This window comes from Aulostomus chinensis, chromosome 17, assembly GCF_037954235.1.
Source record: "Aulostomus chinensis isolate RoL2024-O1b breed Wild chromosome 17, RoL_Achi_v1.0, whole genome shotgun sequence".
Classification (NCBI taxonomy): domain Eukaryota; kingdom Metazoa; phylum Chordata; class Actinopteri; order Syngnathiformes; family Aulostomidae; genus Aulostomus; species Aulostomus chinensis.
In genome coordinates, this window is record NC_141336.1 from 7643551 (window position 1) to 7663734 (window position 20184).

The window sequence follows — 20184 nt, forward strand, 5'->3', positions numbered from 1 at the left end:
ACAAACCCTGTTTACGAGTCTTAAGTACATTTAACAGGATATGAAAAAGTTTCATTCTGTTTAATTGCAAATTCAATTTATTTCCGCTCAAAACATAAAATTTGATTTTAAAGTCATGAATACAAGATAAACCGATCATTAAATTACTGCAACAAATTTCAGCACTTTCCTCAACATAACTGACCTCCACTCAACATCAATTTGCAAATTTCCTTTACATACTGTCCCAAATCTGAAAATATCAATTTTGAGCTTTTGTTCTTTTGATTTGGACGTGAAATGGGGAAATGAACAAGAAGTAACAAACAATTTATTTTAAAACATCACTTTATTCATTGCTATGCAATAACCCTTTATAAATAAACTGTCAAAAAAGGGTCTAAGTCTGTCATTTTTACTATTCATAATTTCTGCCATTCAAGGTTGGTGTCCACTGAAACAGATTAATTTATGAGTTTCTTTAATGTAATCAGGTTATGCGCATGTTTAAGAAAAGACTCTGCTGCAGCTTCATTTCACTGCACTTTGTAGTTTATAACATTATTTACTTTGACTGCTAGCTGTCTGCCATTTTGTCGAGGGCAGTAAGTGGTGCTAGGATACTGCTCCTGTTGGTCTCGACGATGAGTCCGTTTTGGATCATTTCATCCAGGATGATGTGAACTCGGTCCAAGTTGAACATGATCTGACAGAGACCCAGAGTCAAGGACACCAAATACACATTTGACAATTGGTAAAATGTGACCTGAACACCAAAATACTGAAACCAGATGTGACATGATGTTAATGGAGCATCAAGTGGTATAATTCAAGGATACATCCAATTCGCTCTGTCAGGAGAAAAACAGGGGGAAAAAAACAGATCCTGAAAAATATTAAATCAAAAGAATCCTGTAGATCAGTCCCTGTCTGTTGGACGCTTTAGCTGAATCTTAATCTAGGTTCAAAAGCTAATTCCAAACTGTGACTGGAACTGGCCAGATTGAGTCCAGTGCTTTAACTCTGAAAACAGCTGGAAACAACCCAACGTGAGCCATGACTCAACCAAAACTGTTGAACTGTAACCAGACACCAACACAATGACCATGGTGAAGGCAAGGGGAGTTGAGATGATGTGCTTATCTCACGATTTGATATTTGAGTGTCACAAGGTGGCATTGTGGCTCATTTGCACTGCATACAGACTCTCAAACCTCAATTCACTTGTATTTTGATGGTAATTAATTTGTCTAAAAAGAGAAACCACAAAGATAATTAATGAATGATCATCAATTGGTCTTATAATTCTTATTTTATTCATAGTTATATAGATGGTATGATAATATTGTTAATTATTTTAGGTGCAGAGTAAATGTTGGATCTTGATGTCAGAGAACTGCTGTTTCCAATTTAGATTTGATAGTAATTCAATACTAAATGGATCAAAAACAATGCTGAAAGAATGACATCATGATGGGATTTTTACAATCTATGATTTCCTGATTTGTCAAGTTTGACCAAACTATGAAAAGCCAAATAACTTAAAATCTTTTTGAAATAAAGCATCTTTCCACTGATTTTGTGTGCAACTGTACAATGCGCTAAATTTGCTTTGAACTAAGTCTGAAACAATAAGAATTACTGATTATCCTCAGAAAAAATCTTGCATATTTATATTTTCTTTCCAATAAAATTGAGCAAAAATAAAGTGATAATGGCTAAAGCCTCATAAATGTTAAAACATGTTAAACATTAATCTGGTTGCTGTGATTCACATAATCATGTTTATTTTTCAGTCTTATATAAAATATAAATCTAAGATTGTCTGTGTGAAAACAGTCCAACCAAAAACAACATGCAAGCCATTTTGTCAGCAAGGAAGCCACTTCATCATTAATGTGTGAACTCACCACATGGCTAAAGTATTTATCCAAAACCTCCACAAAGTTATGGACCAGCTCATAGATGGACAGCTCATTCTGTGAGAGACGAGAAAATTATAAGTTCTTTTTTCCTCTACTCCAAAAGGAAGGTGATGACCAGAGAGGATGGTTAAAGGTAGGGGTCCACAATGACTGTTGGCTTTGGGCGATGTAGATGATGGGCCAGAAAATCAGACATCAAAATCGGGCTATTCAGAGGATAAATTCTGAAAATGATTGATAAAATGCTGTAAGAAGTGTCTTAACTACATAACCTATTTCTCCACCTTGTGGTGTCATTGTGTACGACAGCCAGAAAAAAGGGGCTTAGTTGTTTTCCAGTGTCTGGTTTTGAGCAGTAGTAAGGAATAGAATTGTGATAAGGAGGCTAATGCCCTGATCAGCCAGTGTACATGACATACCGCCTTATTTGAAATGCATGCGGGGTAGATGGCAAGAATGGAATGTCATGGAATGCTGTCAACACACATTTTTATTTGTGTGCTCTATATTCTGAGTAATAAATGTGGACAATTTAAATTTCAAGGATGACTAATTGCCTCCTTGTCACTCATTTCAGTCTAAATAATTCTAATAAATTGACAGATGTTACATCAGCTCCTCACATACAACATAGCCTTTTTTTAATGTCTCATCTCATCATACAGATATTACATGCGTTAATTTGTTGCTGTGGATCGTCTCAATTTATACTGTATCAGTCAAGAAAATAACCACTTATATGCTTGAATTCCCTCTTAAATCCTTAGTACTATTTATAAGAAAAAAAACGTTAATCAATATTTTCTTACTTTATATTTTCAGAGGGATACATGTTTTTGCTGTTGTTTCCACATGCTGCAGTGGGTGTAAAATCAGAATCTAGAAGCGCATTAGCTAAAACGCCTGACATTTACATTCCAGTTATGCCACGTAACCTCTCGAAAATCTGTGTTCATGTATTCTCTGCCACCCTTGTTAATGTTATAAATCTCATTGTTTCGATAGGGCCTTCATGTTACATCTTGCACTCAGCTTCAACTTCAATTTCAAGGTAATTTTCAATGCCATTTTTTGTGAATGGAGCTGCAAAACAAAGGTTACAGACAGCTGATGATATATGGTATTTTGAAGGCACATTAATTTGCTATAGTTGGAACAAATGTTTATTTAAAGGAAGAGATGGGATTTATCATGTTTACACAGCTCATTTACAAGCCTTTCCTGAAAACAACAGAGAATCTGATGTGACACACTCATACAAATCCACCTTATGCAAAAGGAAAGAAATAATGAAAATACAAAAATGGTCTTACATTAGGCCCATTAGCTCATAATTAGAGAGCAAAAGATGCAATTGGGGATATATTCTCCTGTGTTTACCAATCAGAAATGAAAAACAAGAAGGGGAAATTACAAATCCAATTAAACTGGGACATTGCATAAAACAAAGATAAATAGAGCACAGTGATTTGTGAATCCTTTTTGAACTATATTCAATTTAATACACTACAAAGACAAGATATTTAATGTTCAAAATGATAAAATTTGTTTATTTGAAAATATTCACACATTTTGAAATTTGATACCTGCAACACATTCCAAAAGAGCTAAGACAGTTTACCACTGTTACATCACCTTTCCTTTTAACAACACTCAAGCATTTAGGAACTGAGGAAACTAATTGGTGAAGCTTTGCGGGTAAAATTCTTTCCCATTTCTATTTGATGAACAACCTCAATTGTGTTTCATAATGCACCACACATTTTCAGTGGGATACAGGGTTGGACTCCAGACAGGCCAGTGTGGTACCAGCAATCTCTTACTATGAAGTCACACTGATCTAACGCTTATAGAATGTGGCTTGGCATGGTCTTGTTGAAATAAGCAGGGATGGCATCGCTTGGATTGCAGCATATTTTGGTCCTAAAACTCTATGCCCCTTTCAGCAGTAATTATGCTTTCACAGATGTGTAAATTACACATACCATGGCCACTAACACATCCCAACAGAAAGGTTACAGGCATTTAGTGTTGGGGTTTGCCTGTGCCGCTTACCGACAGAGATCTCTCCAAATTCTCAGGATCTTTTGATATATCATAGACTGCGGAAGGTGAAATCCCAGAATTTCTTGCAATTGTATGTTGAGAAACATCTATATTAAACTGTTGTGATATTTGCGCACAAGGTTGTTCACAAAGTGTTGAAACCTTCCCCATCCTTGCTTGTGCATAACTGACCCTTTCGGGGATGCTCCTTTTAAAACCAATCATGATGCGCACCTGTTTCCAATTAACCTGTTCAATTTTCCAAACAAGTGTTTTCGAGCATTCCTCAACTTTCTCAGTCTTTGGTTGCCCTTATCCCACCTCTTTTGAAATGAGTTGCATCAAATTCAAAATGAGTGAATATTTGCAAGAAACAATTAATTTGATCAGTTTGAACATTAACCATCATATCTTTGTAGTGTATTCAATTGAAGGCAAGTCAAAAGGATTTGCAAATCATGGAATTCTGTTTTTATTTTATGTTTTACACAATGCCCAAACTTCAATGGAATTGGGATGTGTACTATGATAACGACTGGGTATGTTCCTCTGTATGTTCTTGACAAACCATATTCATCAGTAATATCTCTCTACAGGCTTTTCAGATGACCAGGTGTTTGGAATAATATGCTGCAATTTGCGTGTTTATTAATGGGTATTTCCACTCAAACAAAGGATAACCACTCATGAAACGGTTCTTCAGTGTGGCCCCGGACATATTTGCTTCCATACAACTGAATTAATGTGGATACATGTGGCACAGACAACCTCTGAATTGGGTTTCAGTGATCGGATCTCAGGGAAGCATGGCTCAGAGTCAGAGTGGCTCCAAGTACCCAAAGGGTCACTGGTTGGATCCGCACCAGTGCAGCCAGGAGGAAACATGGTGCCCAAGTGGGCTCAAAGGTTTGGTTACATTTCACAAGAAAGGATGACAACAGGGCAATTTGCAATACTTACAAAGAGGATTATTTCATCAAAGGGAAGAAACACTACCAATATGCAGAAACATTTGCACACACAGCATGCAATAACTTTGAATGAATGTTGCATTTTTGATCTGCTCCGGAGTGAATCTCAACCCAGCAGCAATGACAATGTTCGCACGTCCTCTGATTAACCAACCAAAGACAATCAATAAAGAACCGAATCCTTGAGCAGAATTGAAAATGGACTCGTGAAAATCACATCAATTCCTATCCCTACCTGTAGGGCTTCTCAAAGTCTTGGGGTCCTTCCAAGGAAGAATTATTTTATTTCCCTCAATTAATTTTTCCATGTGTTTCAAATAAATTTCAATAAAAAGCAAACTAGAAAAAAACAAATTTATTAACAAATATTTCTGACAGTCAGATCGGTGATGCTGGATCGACTGTTCCAAGAGGTGTCTTCTCAGGTGACACTCACCTCGACATCTGTGACTCCAACCACAATGTAGAGAGCAGCATACTGGCGGTAAACCAATTTGAAGTCTTTGTACTCCACAAAAGAACACTGGAAACATGAGAAAGTTTAAGGAGCACATCTCAGCATAAGTATCAGGAATCAACAGGGATAGTTATACAAAATGGTGTGGTGGTAGGCAAACCTGGTCTTTCTTGCGTGACAGGCAGCAGTGAACCACATCAGCCTCAAGCGCTGCCCTCCGACTCAGCTCCACAGGTTGGTAATACCTTGACAGTCGCGTCTGGCCCTGCCGATTCACCATCAATACGAAGGTTATCATCGCTCACCTGGACGCATGTACATGCACACACACAAAAACAACACAAAATTGATTCGTTGTTACCAGCTGAAGTCTGTAATTCTATAAAAGAATAGAAACTTTTAACCTTCCAGGAATCTTATTAGTTATCCTGTTTAAAGACAAATTTCTTTCTATCTCCAGGACAGTTTACCCAGACTTAATCATCATATCTAGTCACTGCAAATGTCAGAAATAAAGTTTGCAGAATTCCTATAAACCCATATCAACTAGATATTTTATTGTCTTGAGCAGATCCAGGCTCAATGGGAACAGCCATCTGCTGGTTGGGGGAAGCTTCTGCAGAACTGCTCGGGCTTTGCATTACATTGTACATCGTCGTCTTCCGCTTATTCCTTACAAGTAAGGGTCACGGGGGGGCTGGAGCCTATCCCAGCATCTACGGGCGAGAGGCGGGGTACACCCTGGACAGGTGCTTTGTATTCCATGAGGACAATAAAGCTCTTTGGACTCAACTTTGCTGGACTCCAGTGCTTATCTGATCTCGAAATCCTTCACTAGAGAACCTAGTTGTGACTTGAACTTTGAAACTTTAGCTGGGTTTACATGGAGCCTAATATTCCAATTAGAATTGGATTAGAAGCCCAAACCGAATATAAATGTTCCATATAAAAACCTCAATCCGAATAAAGAGGCCTAAACCGAATGGAATTTCATTCGGTTTCACAGGGGTAGAATATTCCTTTTCCCAAACCGATCAGATGTAAAATCTTATCATGTAAACGGTGAAACGGAATGCTGTCAGGCTGTGTTCTTTCTGCGCATGCTCTGTCTTGACGTAAATGTGCAGTGACGTTTCCTCACTTGATAAAAATGGCGGCTTCCAAGCAGCAGTGCACGCAGAACTGGTCTGCGGCGGAGAGTTTATTTTCAATACAAACTCTCAAAGACCTGAACATTATCGCACGCTTAGACGGTAGGAAAACAAGAAATTCTGAACTGTTCAAAAAGTCAACGAAAAACTCAACAAAGCCAGCATCGACCAAAGTTCAGTCACGTGATGTTTACATCGGTCTGCACGTGATGTTTACATCGGTCTGCATGTGACACACAGCTGTAAAACTGCAGTTCCAATTAAATGAAGTGGCACATGTAAACACCAGATCGGAATAGATCACGTCACATGTAAACAGTTGACCCGAACTCTTCAATCGAAATAATTTCAATCGGAATGAAGAAAAAGTCTGCATGTAAATGTGGCTTTTGACTGAGAAAGAAGGTGTCGAGGCTCAGGGGGGAAGAGGCTCTGACTCCAGCTGGACCCTGAGTGGGCTTTGCAGCCCTGCCTGAACATCCACATCAATATACATGCATATTATTACAGAAATTCTGTGTTTAAATATAAAAATTGGATGTTAAAGATGTGCTGATCTGAATGATTTTCCAGAACAAAAATGTGAAAAACGTATGTCCATCAGGACATGTAATGGAGCATAGATTCACAGGAGGGCAGGGTTTCAGTTCCCCCAGCTGTGGACCCATTAGGCAAGGTTGCTAATACTTTTAGCCTGCTTCAGTATGAGTGAAAGGAGTATTAGTCATAATGGGTCACACAGGTGCTATGAAATCAGGGCCACCTGATGAGAAATGGGCTACTGGAACAAGACAATGATAGATGAGAGCAGGGGTTCTACACAGCACTCAGTCCAAGACATGGGTACTCCTTTAAGAAAGCAATCCAGAAGGAGCCCAGGTCCAGTTTGCCCCACTGCAACTTTAAAGCACTGTCAGTGGAAACTTCCAGAAGCTGGGATTCCAGATGTGAGGGCAAAGCAACATCATTTGCAGTAGGATTCACTGAAAATGGCTCCAAAATCCACATTTCCCTCTCTGAGATCCTAAGGAAAGTAGTCATCAAATTTGTCTGCCAGTTGGGAGAGGTGCTGAGAAACCGAGTAACTGATCTTCACCTGAGGGGAGTTTTCCGAAATGTCAGACAAAAGCGGAAACGTGTCCATCATCTTTTCTTGGGCTTTCTCGGTCCACAAAGAGAAAAACTGACTACTTTTTATTCATTAAAGAATTTGATGCTGTATGTCTGAGACCATGTCCACAATAGGGTGACTCACAGTGTCGTTTGAGAGAGAGATGGTCAGCAGCTTCTTTGCAGTGGCCTCTCCGATCATCTCACAACACATATCAACAGTGACAGGCAGAACCAACTCCTCCACTATGGTGAATGCTTTCTTACTCTGTGCAACATGTCTGGCTACAAGGTAGCTGGCTTTCAGTGTACAGTGAGAGACGTCAGTCAGCATCTGCAGCCCTTGAGGGTCTAAGGGCAGAGGATGTTGTTATGATGCCATGTAAAGCCCTTTGAGACAAACTGTTTGTGAAAACGGCTATACAAATAAAATTGCCTTGCCTTGCCTTTCCTTCCTCTTACAAATACTACACTGGTTTTCCCACAAGCCAAGATGCTGCTGCAATTTTGAGGGATTTAGTGCTTCATTGGAAAGCATTAGCCCACACGCCACACACTGGCACTCAGCAATACCTCGCTACTTCCATTTATGAAGCCATACTTAGAGGTACACTAAGCCTTGTTGCATGGGTTGAGCACAATTTCATTTTTGTCTCAAATCATAGGCATCTCCCCTTGATCCACTAGCTGCCTGCCCCCTGAATACACTATGAAAAAGTTCAGGGCCTAATAGACAACGAAGGACAACACCGGGCTCACAAATGGCAAACAAACACTGTGTTTGAATGTGCACATAAACATAAACCACGTTCCAGCCAATCACTAACAAGATAGTTGACGGGGCGGGGGGGGGGGTAGTGCGTGTGCATACATTGGGGAATAAGCAGAGTTGATTGAGTAGCATAGTAACTACAACACGGGCTGGGCGATTAATCCAATTTTAATCGTCATCGCGATAAAGACATCGCAAAAGTCATGTGTCCACGATAGGAAGTTCATTTTCACATGCTGCGAAAATAAACCAATCACATGCGTCGTCCTCCTCCTCCTCCTCCGCTTTATCCGGTAGGTCCGGGTTGCGGGGGCAGCAGCCTCAGCAAGGAAGCCCAGACTGCCCTCTCCCCAGCCACTTCAACCAGCTCTTCCGGGGGAATCCCGAGGCATTCCCAGGCCAGTCGAGAGATATAATCCCTCCAGGGTTGGCCTCGGGGCCTCCTCCCGGCTGGGCATGCCTGGAAAACCTCCCGAGGGAGGTGTCCAGGACGCATCCTCACCAGATGCCCGAACCACCTCAACTGACTCCTCTCGACATGGAGGAGTAGTGGCTCTACTCTGAGCCCCTCCCGAATGACTGAGCTTCTCACCCTATCTCTAAGGGAGAGCCCAGCCACCCTGCGGAGGAAACTCATTTCGGCCACTTGTATTGTGAGGGCTGGAACGTAGATTGACCGGTAAATCTAGAGCCTCGCCTTTTGGCTAAGCTCCCTCTTCACCACAAAAGACTGGTTTAGCACCCGCATCACTGCAGATGCCGCCCCAATCCGCCTGTCAATCTCCCACTCCATCTTGCCCTCACTCATGAACAAGACCACGAGATACTTAAACTCCTCCACCTGAGGTAAGACCTCCCCCCCGACCTGGAGTGGGCAAACCACCCTTTTCCAGCTGAGGACCATGGCCTCAGTCTTGGAGGTGATGATTCTCATCCCAGCTGCTTCACATGTGGCTGCAAACTGTCCCAGCAAGAGCTGGAGGTCGTGGCCCGATGGCGATAAGAGGACTACGTCATCCGCAAACAGCAGAGACGACACCCTCCTGCTACCGAACTCGACCCCCTCCACCACCTGGCTGCGCCTAGAAATACTGTCCATAAAAGTTATGAACAGAACCGGTGACAATGGGCAGCCTTGGCGGAGTCCAACCCTCACTGAAGTAGTGCGCTGAAGAGCGAATTGGTCAAAAATAATGAGAATCTGGATATAATTATTGATTATTAGATAAATTACTAATTAATATAAAATATTAATTATTCGGGGCACCACCCTGATGAGTTCAGGGAAACTAAAATGTGACCAAACTTGTAAAAATTATCAGTCTCGAACAGAGTTTATCTACTAAACAGTCAATATTCTGTAACATTAACTACATAGGGATAGCTCTGATATTAGAAGGATGAGATCCGAGCACTGGCTATTACTTAGACACGAGACCACAGTTTTGTACACAAAAGACACTATGACTTTTCTCTTATAAAAAAAATGTATTTATTAAACACAATGCATCAATCAATCAGCAACATGTTAATGTATAACGGTTTATCTAACCAAAAGATACACAGTGATAATGTGTGTGAGCGTACGTGTGTGTGTAAGCGTGTGTGAGTGAGGGGGTGTCTGTGTATATGGAAGAGAGAGTGAGGAGGGGAGGGGGAGCCTGGTTGCCTAGCAACCAGTTAGCGTCGCAGCGGGGCTAGCAGCTAGGCTAGTTAGCTGAGGCTAGCTAGCCGCTAGTTAGCACCGTGGAGGTATAAAACGTGGAGCGGTTAATTACTAAGCTGAGCACTTAGCGGAAGAAAGAGAGAGATAGAGAGAGAGATAGAAAGGACAAAGGTAAACCCAAAAATGCGTGTGTTAACACCTTTGAGCAGGATTGTGCAGAAATAATAACATGTAACACCTTCTTGAAATGTTACAGCTATTAATAACTAACATCAATAGACACCGTATAATGCTATATAATCGTATCTGCTAATTACAATTCTCTGCCCAGAAAATGCCTAGTTTGAGAAAATCCTTACTTGACCCGATGGAGCGGTAAGGGATTCGATCTCCGTTGATCCAGAGCGCTGGTCGGGCTCGGTTTGGAGGTTGCAGAACAGCGGCGGGGCAGCCTCCGAGGATCTGCTGGAGTTCACTGGTAGAAGGGTGAAGAAGCTGGAACAAGCTTTCTTTCACCAGGGACCAGTTCACGCCGATTGCGTGGCTCGACAGTGGCTTCTCTGGACGAGTGGACGGGGGGGGGGGGGGGGGTCCGCTTGCGGAGTTCTCGCCGCTGCTGTTCTGCCAGCTCAAGGTCCAAAGAGGACAGCCGAAGAGGTCGAACCTTTCTTGCGCTGAAGTTATATCTGGTGAGGCAGATGATGTCACTTCCCTGTGGGATGGTACAGGCTCTCAGCCAACAGCAGTTCGGCACACGAACTTCCGGTCAAGCGGGGCACGAGTTCTTGGGGGGGGGGGGGGGGGGGTCAATGGCCAGAGTGAGCCCCCTTTTTATGACCCTTTGTCTTAAGAGCATGTGGTCACTGAAATGCAGGCTTTAGAAAGGGGTGTTAGGCCTGAAAGGCCGAAAGTCCTTTCTTCAGATTGATTAGTTGTCAAATCTCTGAATTAATCTCTTGACCTGGTTGAGTTGGCACAACACTGGGAACAAGTCCGAACTTAGTACCGGCCACGCGGACCAGACTCTCGCTCCTCCGGTAGAATGACCGAATGGTCCTTTGTAAAGGGCCATCCACCCCATACTCCCGGAGTACCCCCCACAGGGTGGTTCTGGGAACACGGTCATAAGCCTTCTGCAGGTCCACAAAACACATGTGGACTGGTTGGGCAAACTCCCATGCCCCCTCCAGGACCCAGCAGCAAGGGTGAAGAGCTGATCCATGGTTCCACGGCCGGGAAGAAAACCACACTGCTCCTCCTAAATCTGAGGTTCGACTATCGCCGTGACCCTCCTCTCCAGTACCCTGACGTAGACCTTAACAGGGAGGCTGAGGAGTGTGATCCCCCGATAGTTGGGACACACCCTCTGGTCCCCTTTCTTAAAGATGGGGACCACCCGTCTGCCACTCCAAAGGCACCGCCCCTGATGTCCACGCAATGTTGCAGAGCGGTTTCAGCCAGGACACCCCCACAACATCACACAAGAGCCTTGAGATACCCAGGGTGGATCTCATCCACCCCCGGGGCTCTGCCACCATGGAGTTGCTTAACTGCCTCGGCGACTTCTGCCCCGGGGATTGGACGACCCACCCCCCCTCCCAAGCACCCCCCAAACTCAAACGTGTTGGTGGGATTGTGTAACTGTAAACAGTGTGGGCAAGTTGCAGTGTGGGCCTGCCGGGTCTGCGCAGCGTCTTCCCCTGCCATCTGATCCAACTCACCATCAGATGGTGATCAGCTGACAGCTCAGCTCCTCTCTTCACCCAAGTGTCCAGAGCATGTGGTTGCAGGTCAAATGATACGACTATAAAATAGATCAAAGAACTGCGACCTAGGATGTCCTGATGCCACGTGCACCGGTGGGCATCCTTATGTTGAACATGGTGTTCATTATGGACAATCAATAACTGAACACCACTCAGGTTCAGGTCAGGCCTGCCCTTCCTCCCAATCACGCCCTTCCAGGTCACGTTGTCATTGCCCACGTGAGCGTTGAAGTCTCCCTGTAGGACAATGGAGTCCCCAGCCTAGACACCATCCAGTACCCTTCCCAAGGACTCCAAAAAGTGTGGATCCTCTGAACTGGTGTTCGGCGCATACGCGCAGACCACCGTCAGGACCCGTTCCCCGACCCGAAGGCGCAGGGAAGCAACCCTTTTATCCACCGGGGTAAACCCCAACGTACAGGCAGTGAGTATAGGGGCAACCAAAAAGCCCACCCCCGCCCTCTGCCTCTCACCTGGAGCATCTCCAGCAAAAGAGAAAGTCCAACCCCTCTCAAGGACTCGGGTGCCGGACCCAGAGCTACAGTATCTCACAGAAGTAAGTACACCCCTCACATTTCTGCAAATATTTAATTAATCTTTTCATGGGACAACACTGAAGAAATGACACTTTGATACAATGTAAAGTAGTCAGTGTACAGTTTGTATAACAGTGTAAATTTACTGTCCACTCAAAATAACTCAACACACAATCATTAATGTCTAAACCCCTGGCAACAAAAGTGAGTACACCCCTAAGTGAAAATGTCCAAATTGGGCCCAATTAGCCATTTTCCCTCCCCCCTGTCATGTGACTCATTAGTGTTACAAGGTCTCAGGTGTGAATGGGGAGCAAGTGTGTTAAATTTGGTGTTATCGTTCTCACACTCTCTCATACTGGTCACTGGAAGTTCAACATGGCACCTCATGGCAAAGAACTCTCTGAGGATCTGAAAAAAAGAATTATTGCTCTACATAAAGATGGCCTAGGCTATAAGAAGATTGCCAACACCCTAAGCCATTTTTCAATGTAACAGTGTATTATATAGGTCCTAGCTAGCACTAGCATCACTTCCAGGAAGGACAAATTCTACAAAAGTGTCTTTTGCATAAGCTCATAAAATAACTTTCAATGTATCAGCAGCAACTCATAACCTAACAAAATAATTTTAAATATATCAGCTATAACTAATAATCTCATATTGTTACAATACTGTATTGTATAAAGACAAAATATAAATTTAATCACCGAACAGTTGGAGTTTTCTCACTCATCTTAGAGACGTTAGTGCAGCACAGGTCCACTATCCATGTTGATGCGTGCCTGATGCGTAAATGATGACATTTACAGAAACTCGGGGGGAGGGGCGAGCTTGCTTTGTTTTTATTTACAACGAACATCACCGGAAGTGACTGCTGGCAGCAACGCTTCGTGCACCTTTAATGACGTCGGGATTGTATTTTCACAAAAACGGAGTCCTTTGGGGTGGGTCGACGCATCAATCGTCTTCATTTTTTCTTTTTAAAATCATATCTATAGTTTTTGCTCCAGGGAACAGAAGCAGAAAACAGTCTTCTTCTCTTATATGGGAGCTTGTTAAACAAGTGACTGACACATTACCGCCACCATTTGGTCGAAAGCTCCATTATAACTGAGCGTCTCATGGATATTTCTGCTGTCTTCAGTTGATAACCTTTGCCCTTGACCCTTGTCAAAATCTGGGCCACAGACCTGCAGTTAAGAATCACTAGACGAGAGCAAACAATCTGGATTCATAGGAATGCTACTACACAAGTAACCCCAGCGAGAGGTGCCTCATGCAGACGCTATGGGATACATGGATGCTTCAAAAACCAACATCTTGGCTGACGAAGAAACAACTTCCAGCCCCGTGTTCCAACATCCGCAAACAGCAACTGCTATCACAACTACTGATTGATCAGGTACAACAAAGATGCTACAGCAAGGGTGAGCCAGGTTGAAAGGTCAGTGGGGATTATCATGATCCCTGCACTCCCAGATAGGGTAATATCCCAAAAGCCACTTCCTCTGTTACCACAGCTAAGTGATAAAGTACTTTCTGAAAGTTTGCAATAAGATGTGAATGTAGCACTACAGACCACGACAGACTATCACCACTAGGACCATAACTGAGACCTTTTAGCTGTGTACATCATAGCAACAGCGATCCTCAAGATGCTCGGCTACAAGATGAACACCAGAAGAAGAACACCACAAGGATCATCGGATGTCAGATATAAATAGCTAGACAGTACCGGGCCCTGACGTGATCCTCACCTACTGGCTAAAGAAATAAACTGTAAGAGAGTTGCTGATGTTTGCAACCCACCCAGAATGAGAGGTGGATCTGCAGGAATACACCTCCTCCGTCCACGGCTACATCTCCAAGTGTGCTGATGATGTCACCACAACCAGGACAGTAACATGCTACCCGAACCAGAAACCCTGGCTGAATGCGGAAGTGAGAGTGCTGCTGAGAGCCAGGGATGCTGTGTTCAAGGCAGGTGAGGCATCAGCACTCAAAGAGGCAAGGAAAGAATTGAAGGCAGGCATCGCGAGGGCTAAAGCCACATACACCCAGAAAATCCAGGGTCACTTCAACACAAATGACCCTCGGTGCATGTGGAAGGGCATCAAGTGCATCACAGACTACAACACCAGGGATGCACAATGCCCAAGGGACCCCTCCTTGCCAGATGCATTCAACCTCTTTTATGCCCGCTTCGAAGACCCTGACACACACACACACACCCCAGCACCAGACACACACCACCACCTGACGACACGCCCCTCAGTGTGACCACAGCAGACATGAGGAAGACCCTTAAGGGAATCAACCCTCGCAAAGCTGCAGGCCCTAACATCCCGGGGCGAGTACTGAAGTACTGTGCACAACAGCTGTCCAAGGTGCTGGTGGACATCTTCAACACTTCACTGGTACTGTCATCTGTCCCCACCTGCCTAAAGACTACCACTATTGTTCCTGTCCCCAAGTGCTCCACAGTGACAGGCCTAAATGACTACCAACCCATTGCACTCCCCCCGGTAGTCATGAAGTGCTTTGAGAGGCTGGTCAAGGCCCACATCAAGACCTCCATTGACGTCACTGTGGACCCCCACCAGTACGGCCACAGGCAAAACCGCTCCACTGATGATGCCATTTCATCAGTGGTCCACACAGCCCTCACCCATCTGGAGAGCAGGAACTCCTATGTCCGCCTGCTCTTCCTGGACTTTTCCTACGCCTTCAACACCATCATCCCACAGACCCTGGTGCAGAAGCTCTCCTCCCTTGGATTGAGTCCCACATTGGGGAATTGGGTCCTAGACTTCCTGCCCAACAGACCCCAGACTGTCAGGATCCACAACACCGTCTCCTCTTCCATCACCCTCAGCACCGGCTCGCCACAGGCTGTGTGTTGAGCCCCCTCCTGTTCACTCTGCTGACGTGAGACACTCCAGCTGCCATATAGTCAAGTTTGCAGATGACACAGCAGTAGTAGGACACATCACTAAAAAAGATGAGTCCAAATACAGAGAGGAGATGGAACACCTGGTGCAGTGGTGCAGAGCAAACAACCCCTGCATAAATGTCTAGAAGACTGTGTGTTCACACCAAACGCGAATGCAAATTTCACGTTGCATTATTCGCGCAAATTTGACGCCGGATCATTTTAGTGTCCATTTGTGTCATTCCCGTGAATACGCGAATTCGCTCACCTGCCCGAGTAGCGAGTATTTCCGGCAATGTTTCTTTCCCCCATTTCACCATGAATATTCACAGAACTGTTGCGTTGTACCTGCCGTAGAAGGCAGAAATACGTCGGAAAACTAAACACCGTTGTATCTGGGTTATGAACACCATCTAGAGGTGAGCTCAGCTCGGTGAACCGAGCTCCTCCAGGGGCTCCGTCTGGATAACCGCCGCTTCGAGCGGTATTTTCGGATAACGACTGGCCAGTTTGACGACCTGCTAGCTAGGATCGGTGACAGAATTTCATGAATGGACACCAATTTATTCAACTGGTTCTTGTAATTTTGACACATAGTGTCATAATAGCACCGGGTTTCCACACATAGGTTGCATCCGAATTGCCAAGTGGCAACCTACGACATAGGCTGTCCGAAACCACAACTGCCGTGAGTAGCGACTTCCCAACCTAAATTCCAGCCGAAACACGCCCACATTGTAGGTCGGTTCAGGTGCATCCTACGGGGCAACCTATGGCCCACAATGCAACATGGACATCTTCCTCATCCCCTAAAAATTTGTGGCCGCGCAAACTTGCGCCACCAATAGTCTCCCATTCTTATACAGCACCAACATTTACAGTCATTGTTGATGACTAAATGTGTGTTCACACCAAATGCGACGCGTGTGAACACACCTGTACATGTGCGTTAATGTGCTTAATAATAGAGAATGAATGACGTGTCCGCTCCGAGTGGAGTGCAGTTCAACAGTCAGGCCAGCAGGTGGGGCTTTCGTTGGTGCTGTCAACCTAATTGCGATATCTGTGCTCTGCCAGCAGAGGTCGTGCTTCACCACCCATCTTCGAGGGTGTCTGAATTGTGCCGTGTAGCAGTAGGTCATAGGTTGCCACTTGGCAATTCGGACGCAATCATAGCCACAATCAACGTGTCCGCCATCTTGTCAGTCACAGTCAGTCAGTCACAGTCAGCCGTGACGTCGGGACATCCTCAACACTGACTGGCTGTCTTGACGTGAATTTTTCGCCAAAGTTCAATATTTTCAACTTGCGCGAATGGCGAATATTTCGCCTCGCGAATTCGCACCATAGACTTTGAATGGAAACTGTTCGCGCGAATGCACGAATTTGCGTTCAGTGTGAACGCACAGTGAGGAGATGGTGGTGGACTTTTGGAGGGAAAAGCACCCTCCCCCTCCCCTGCACATTGGTGGCGCAGCTGTAGAAGTGGTCTCCAGCTACAGGTACCTGGGTATGCACATATCCAATGATCTCACCTGGAGTGCCCACACTTCCCATCTGGTCAGGAAGGCCCACCAGCGTCTCTACTTTCTCAGGAAGCTGCGGAGAGCTGGACTGGGGAGCTCCGTCCTGAGGAACATCTACCGCTGTGTGGTGGAGAGCATCCTTTGCACTTGCATCACCATGTGGCACGGCAGGTACACGGCTGCAGAGAAGAAGGCTCTGCAGTGGGTGGTCAAGGCTGCACAGAGAACTGTGGGGAGCAGTCTCCCCACAATCTCGGGCCTCTACACCTAACGATACATAAGTATATATATATATATATATATATATATATATATATATATTTATGTAATACCTATTTCTTTTCTCTACCTGACCTGAGTTCAATTTTCATACCACCAACATGGAAATCTGAGTGGTATGACAATAAAGATCCTTGAATCCTTGAATGGTTACCCAAGGGTGGACAGTTCTGAAGAAGTTCCAAGAAGGGTGCGATCTGGCCAGTAACTTGCCTCTGCATAACATGGAAGCTCCTGTCAGGCATCATAGTGCCATCAGTCACCTCCTCTATATGCATGATGTCAAGCTGTAACGCAGGTGAGAGCGAGACATTGACTCACGGATCCACATTAACAGGATCTAAAGCAATGACATCAGAATGTCATTCAGCCAAGATAAGTGTGGTTGGATTGTATTGAAGAGAAGAAAGTTGATTCAAACACATAAGGTTGAACAACCAGAAGTCAGCATTGAAGGGGCTAAGGACAGCTTTAAGTACCTTGGGATGCCCAAAAAGAAACCATGAGCCGGCCACAGTCATTAGATACCTTGCTGGAGGAGACAGAGTCACTGACATCAAGACAAGGAAGCTCCTTACAATGCATAGAGGGTCCCAAGTCCAGCACCCTAAGACTGTACAGTAAGTGGAGCGAGAGGGGCCAAGGACCAGTGAGTGTCAGAGCCACTGTCCAGTATGAAACAACCAACAAGGAATATTTCAGGAAAATGGCCCCAAAAGATGAACTCCTAAGCATGTACCACCAACAGATAGAGTCGGTAGCTGATATTAAAAAAAAAAAAAAAATCCTACCAGTGGCTGGAGAAAGCTGGACTGAAAGACAGCACAGAAGCCACTACTCACAGTAGCACAAGAGGCAAGGCAAGGCAAATTTATTTGTATAGCACCATTCATACAAAGGGCAATTCATAGTGCTTTACAGAGGTAAAGAGAGAATTGAAAGTTAAAAACAGAGAAGGCACTTAGTGCAATATCTAGGGTGTACCTCACCAAACAAGACCCCAAGTACGGGCTGTGCAAAAATGCCCCTGAGACAGTTGAGCACATGCTAGCAAGGTGTAAGATCCAGGCAGGAAGAGCGTGTACATGAACAGTCATAAATAAGTGGCTGGTGTAGGGTACAGGAATATCTGGACTAAGTAAGGTCCGAGTTGACAACACCTCCTAACCTCCTAAGGTGGTGGAGAATAACAAAGCTATCCTGTGTGACTTCCAGACCCAGGAATAAATTAAAGCTACAAGCAGCGTTGAACGGGCCTTCGCACCCTTGCACATGTCGGGGTGCAGCAGTCAAATGGCTTCTGTCACGGGCACGTAAATGTTTTCAGACCTGGACTGACAGCTCTTACTTTATCCAACCTACCCCCCCCCCCCCTTCCCTCCTGCGCCCTGTCAGTTTAATGAGGATTTTAGAGTACTCTTCTTGTGAAATATCCTCATAAATCCCATGACTTTGGCCAAATCTTACATTAGAATTCACATTTTAGTAGGAAAATTTGTCCTGAATCCAGTAATACAGGTTGGACAGTGGTCAGACTTATAGTTTAGACATCAGAAGCCTCAGTCTGACACAAAGTATAAGCCCAGAGATTGCCTTCCCCATTTGTTTACATTCTAAGGTGCAATGTGGCACAGCAACTTTCGGGGCTTACAGAATCCAAACCATTTGAGTTACTGTTCAGCACAGTGTCATAAGTCATGTATTAAAGTTTGAAGGTGATACCATTAACATCCTAGGTGGAGATAGAGTTTGTTTGGGGTCCAAAATTGGTGCAAAGTTGTACTTTCATGTGCACATTGTGGTCTTCCTGTTGGATTTAGGTCAGGGGTGTCAGCATATGTTTTATAGGTCTTGATGAGATGAATAATTGAGTTTTGGTTGGATGTCTCTAAGACATTCCTACAAATCATGGTCCACATTTTTAGATACCTAGATGGTGCATTTTGGCACTTTAGGGTTTAATTTTTACATTTGATCAAATTTTTCACCAGACTTGATCTATTCATCCATCTATTTTCTACCACTTATCCTGTTAAGGGTCGCAGGGGGGCTGGAGCCTATCCCAGCAGCCTTCAGGCGAGAGGCGGGGTACACCCTGGACAGGTCGATAGTCCACCTCAGGGCCAACATATATAGCTCAATAGGTAGGCCCTCTGCTCTGACCAGTTGGGGTAAGTATACAGCTCATTGAATGTTCACATTGGATAATATGCATTTTCCAAACAAATGAATTCACTTTCATAAAATTAAATTCAATTTCAAGTTAATGACGACGCAGTTCCAAATAATAAATTCAATTTGAAATTATCCCATTCAAATCAAGTTTTTTTAATGCAATGGTTCAAGCTGCCCAGTCCAAATTAAATTTTAATCATCAAATTCCGTTTATAGTGGCACATTTTTCATCCCATATGCTCTGCTTTTATTAATGAATGAATTTTTTTTTTAATTCACTCTCATTTTCCTTGTGTAGTAGTTATATTTGCTAGAGCTCAAGCAAAACAAATACAGTTAATTACCCAGCGTGTGTAAATAGTTTGTTAGAAGTAATGTTGTTTGTGGCTGATAAATCATTTTTCATCTTCACACACTGAGTTTATGGAACGCTCTCTGCTATGATTAAAACGCAATGATATACAAGTCAGTCAGCAAGGACACATTTCCTTTTATCGAGAGACGCACTTCCAAGCGTGATACTACTGATTTAGTCTTTCATTCAATTAGAATTATTACCAGTGGCGTCTTTATCTACAGCACAACAATCCCAACACCTTCTACTTACCGGCAGATGTTAGCTCGTGAATGTTTATAAAGCTACTTAAATTCCATCACGGAGACAGCAGCAAGGTAAACACAAGCAAGGGGATGCTGTTTTAACTAATGTTATCTTATCAGAGAATTTTAAATATTCTATTAGTGGCAAGTCTTTACTGTGCCAAACACACTGTCAATTCATATAAAACTGCTGGATTTTTTTTTTGTTCAATCGAAGAAGGTTTTCGCTAAACAACACTACCAAAGCTAACTGAGGTTATTCGTGTTGACACGTCCTGCGCATGCCCAGT

At 44.0% G+C, this 20184-nt stretch overlaps 1 protein-coding gene across 1 annotated transcript; it reads right to left on the minus strand.

Moving 5' to 3' along the window:
- Nucleotides 1-263: 263 nt before the first annotated feature.
- Nucleotides 264-20183, minus strand: ap4s1 (adaptor related protein complex 4 subunit sigma 1). The gene is made up of 6 exons (XM_086183159.1): nucleotides 19902-20183; nucleotides 5539-5683; nucleotides 5358-5444; nucleotides 1890-1958; nucleotides 819-830; nucleotides 264-685 (listed from the first exon to the last, which is right to left on the minus strand). The coding sequence occupies exons 2-6, from the start codon at nucleotides 5674-5676 to the stop codon at nucleotides 557-559; spliced, it is 435 nt and encodes a 144-aa protein (XP_086039285.1). The 5' UTR covers nucleotides 5677-5683; nucleotides 19902-20183; the 3' UTR covers nucleotides 264-556.
- Between the last annotated feature and the right edge of the window lies 1 nt (nucleotide 20184).

What these genes read in the sequence shown, in the direction of transcription:
- ap4s1 (XM_086183159.1), bottom strand. Translation starts at nt 5,676, where the DNA reads ATGATAACCTTCGTATTGATGGTGAATCGGCAGGGCCAGACGCGACTG. An exon ending in TGTCACGCAAGAAAGACCAG is followed by an intron (nt 5,445 to 5,538) that starts GTTTGCCTACCA and finishes TCATGTTTCCAG; the next exon opens with TGTTCTTTTGTGGAGTACAA. An exon ending in TTGGAGTCACAGATGTCGAG is followed by an intron (nt 1,959 to 5,357) that starts GTGAGTGTCACC and finishes CGTCTCTCACAG; the next exon opens with AATGAGCTGTCCATCTATGA.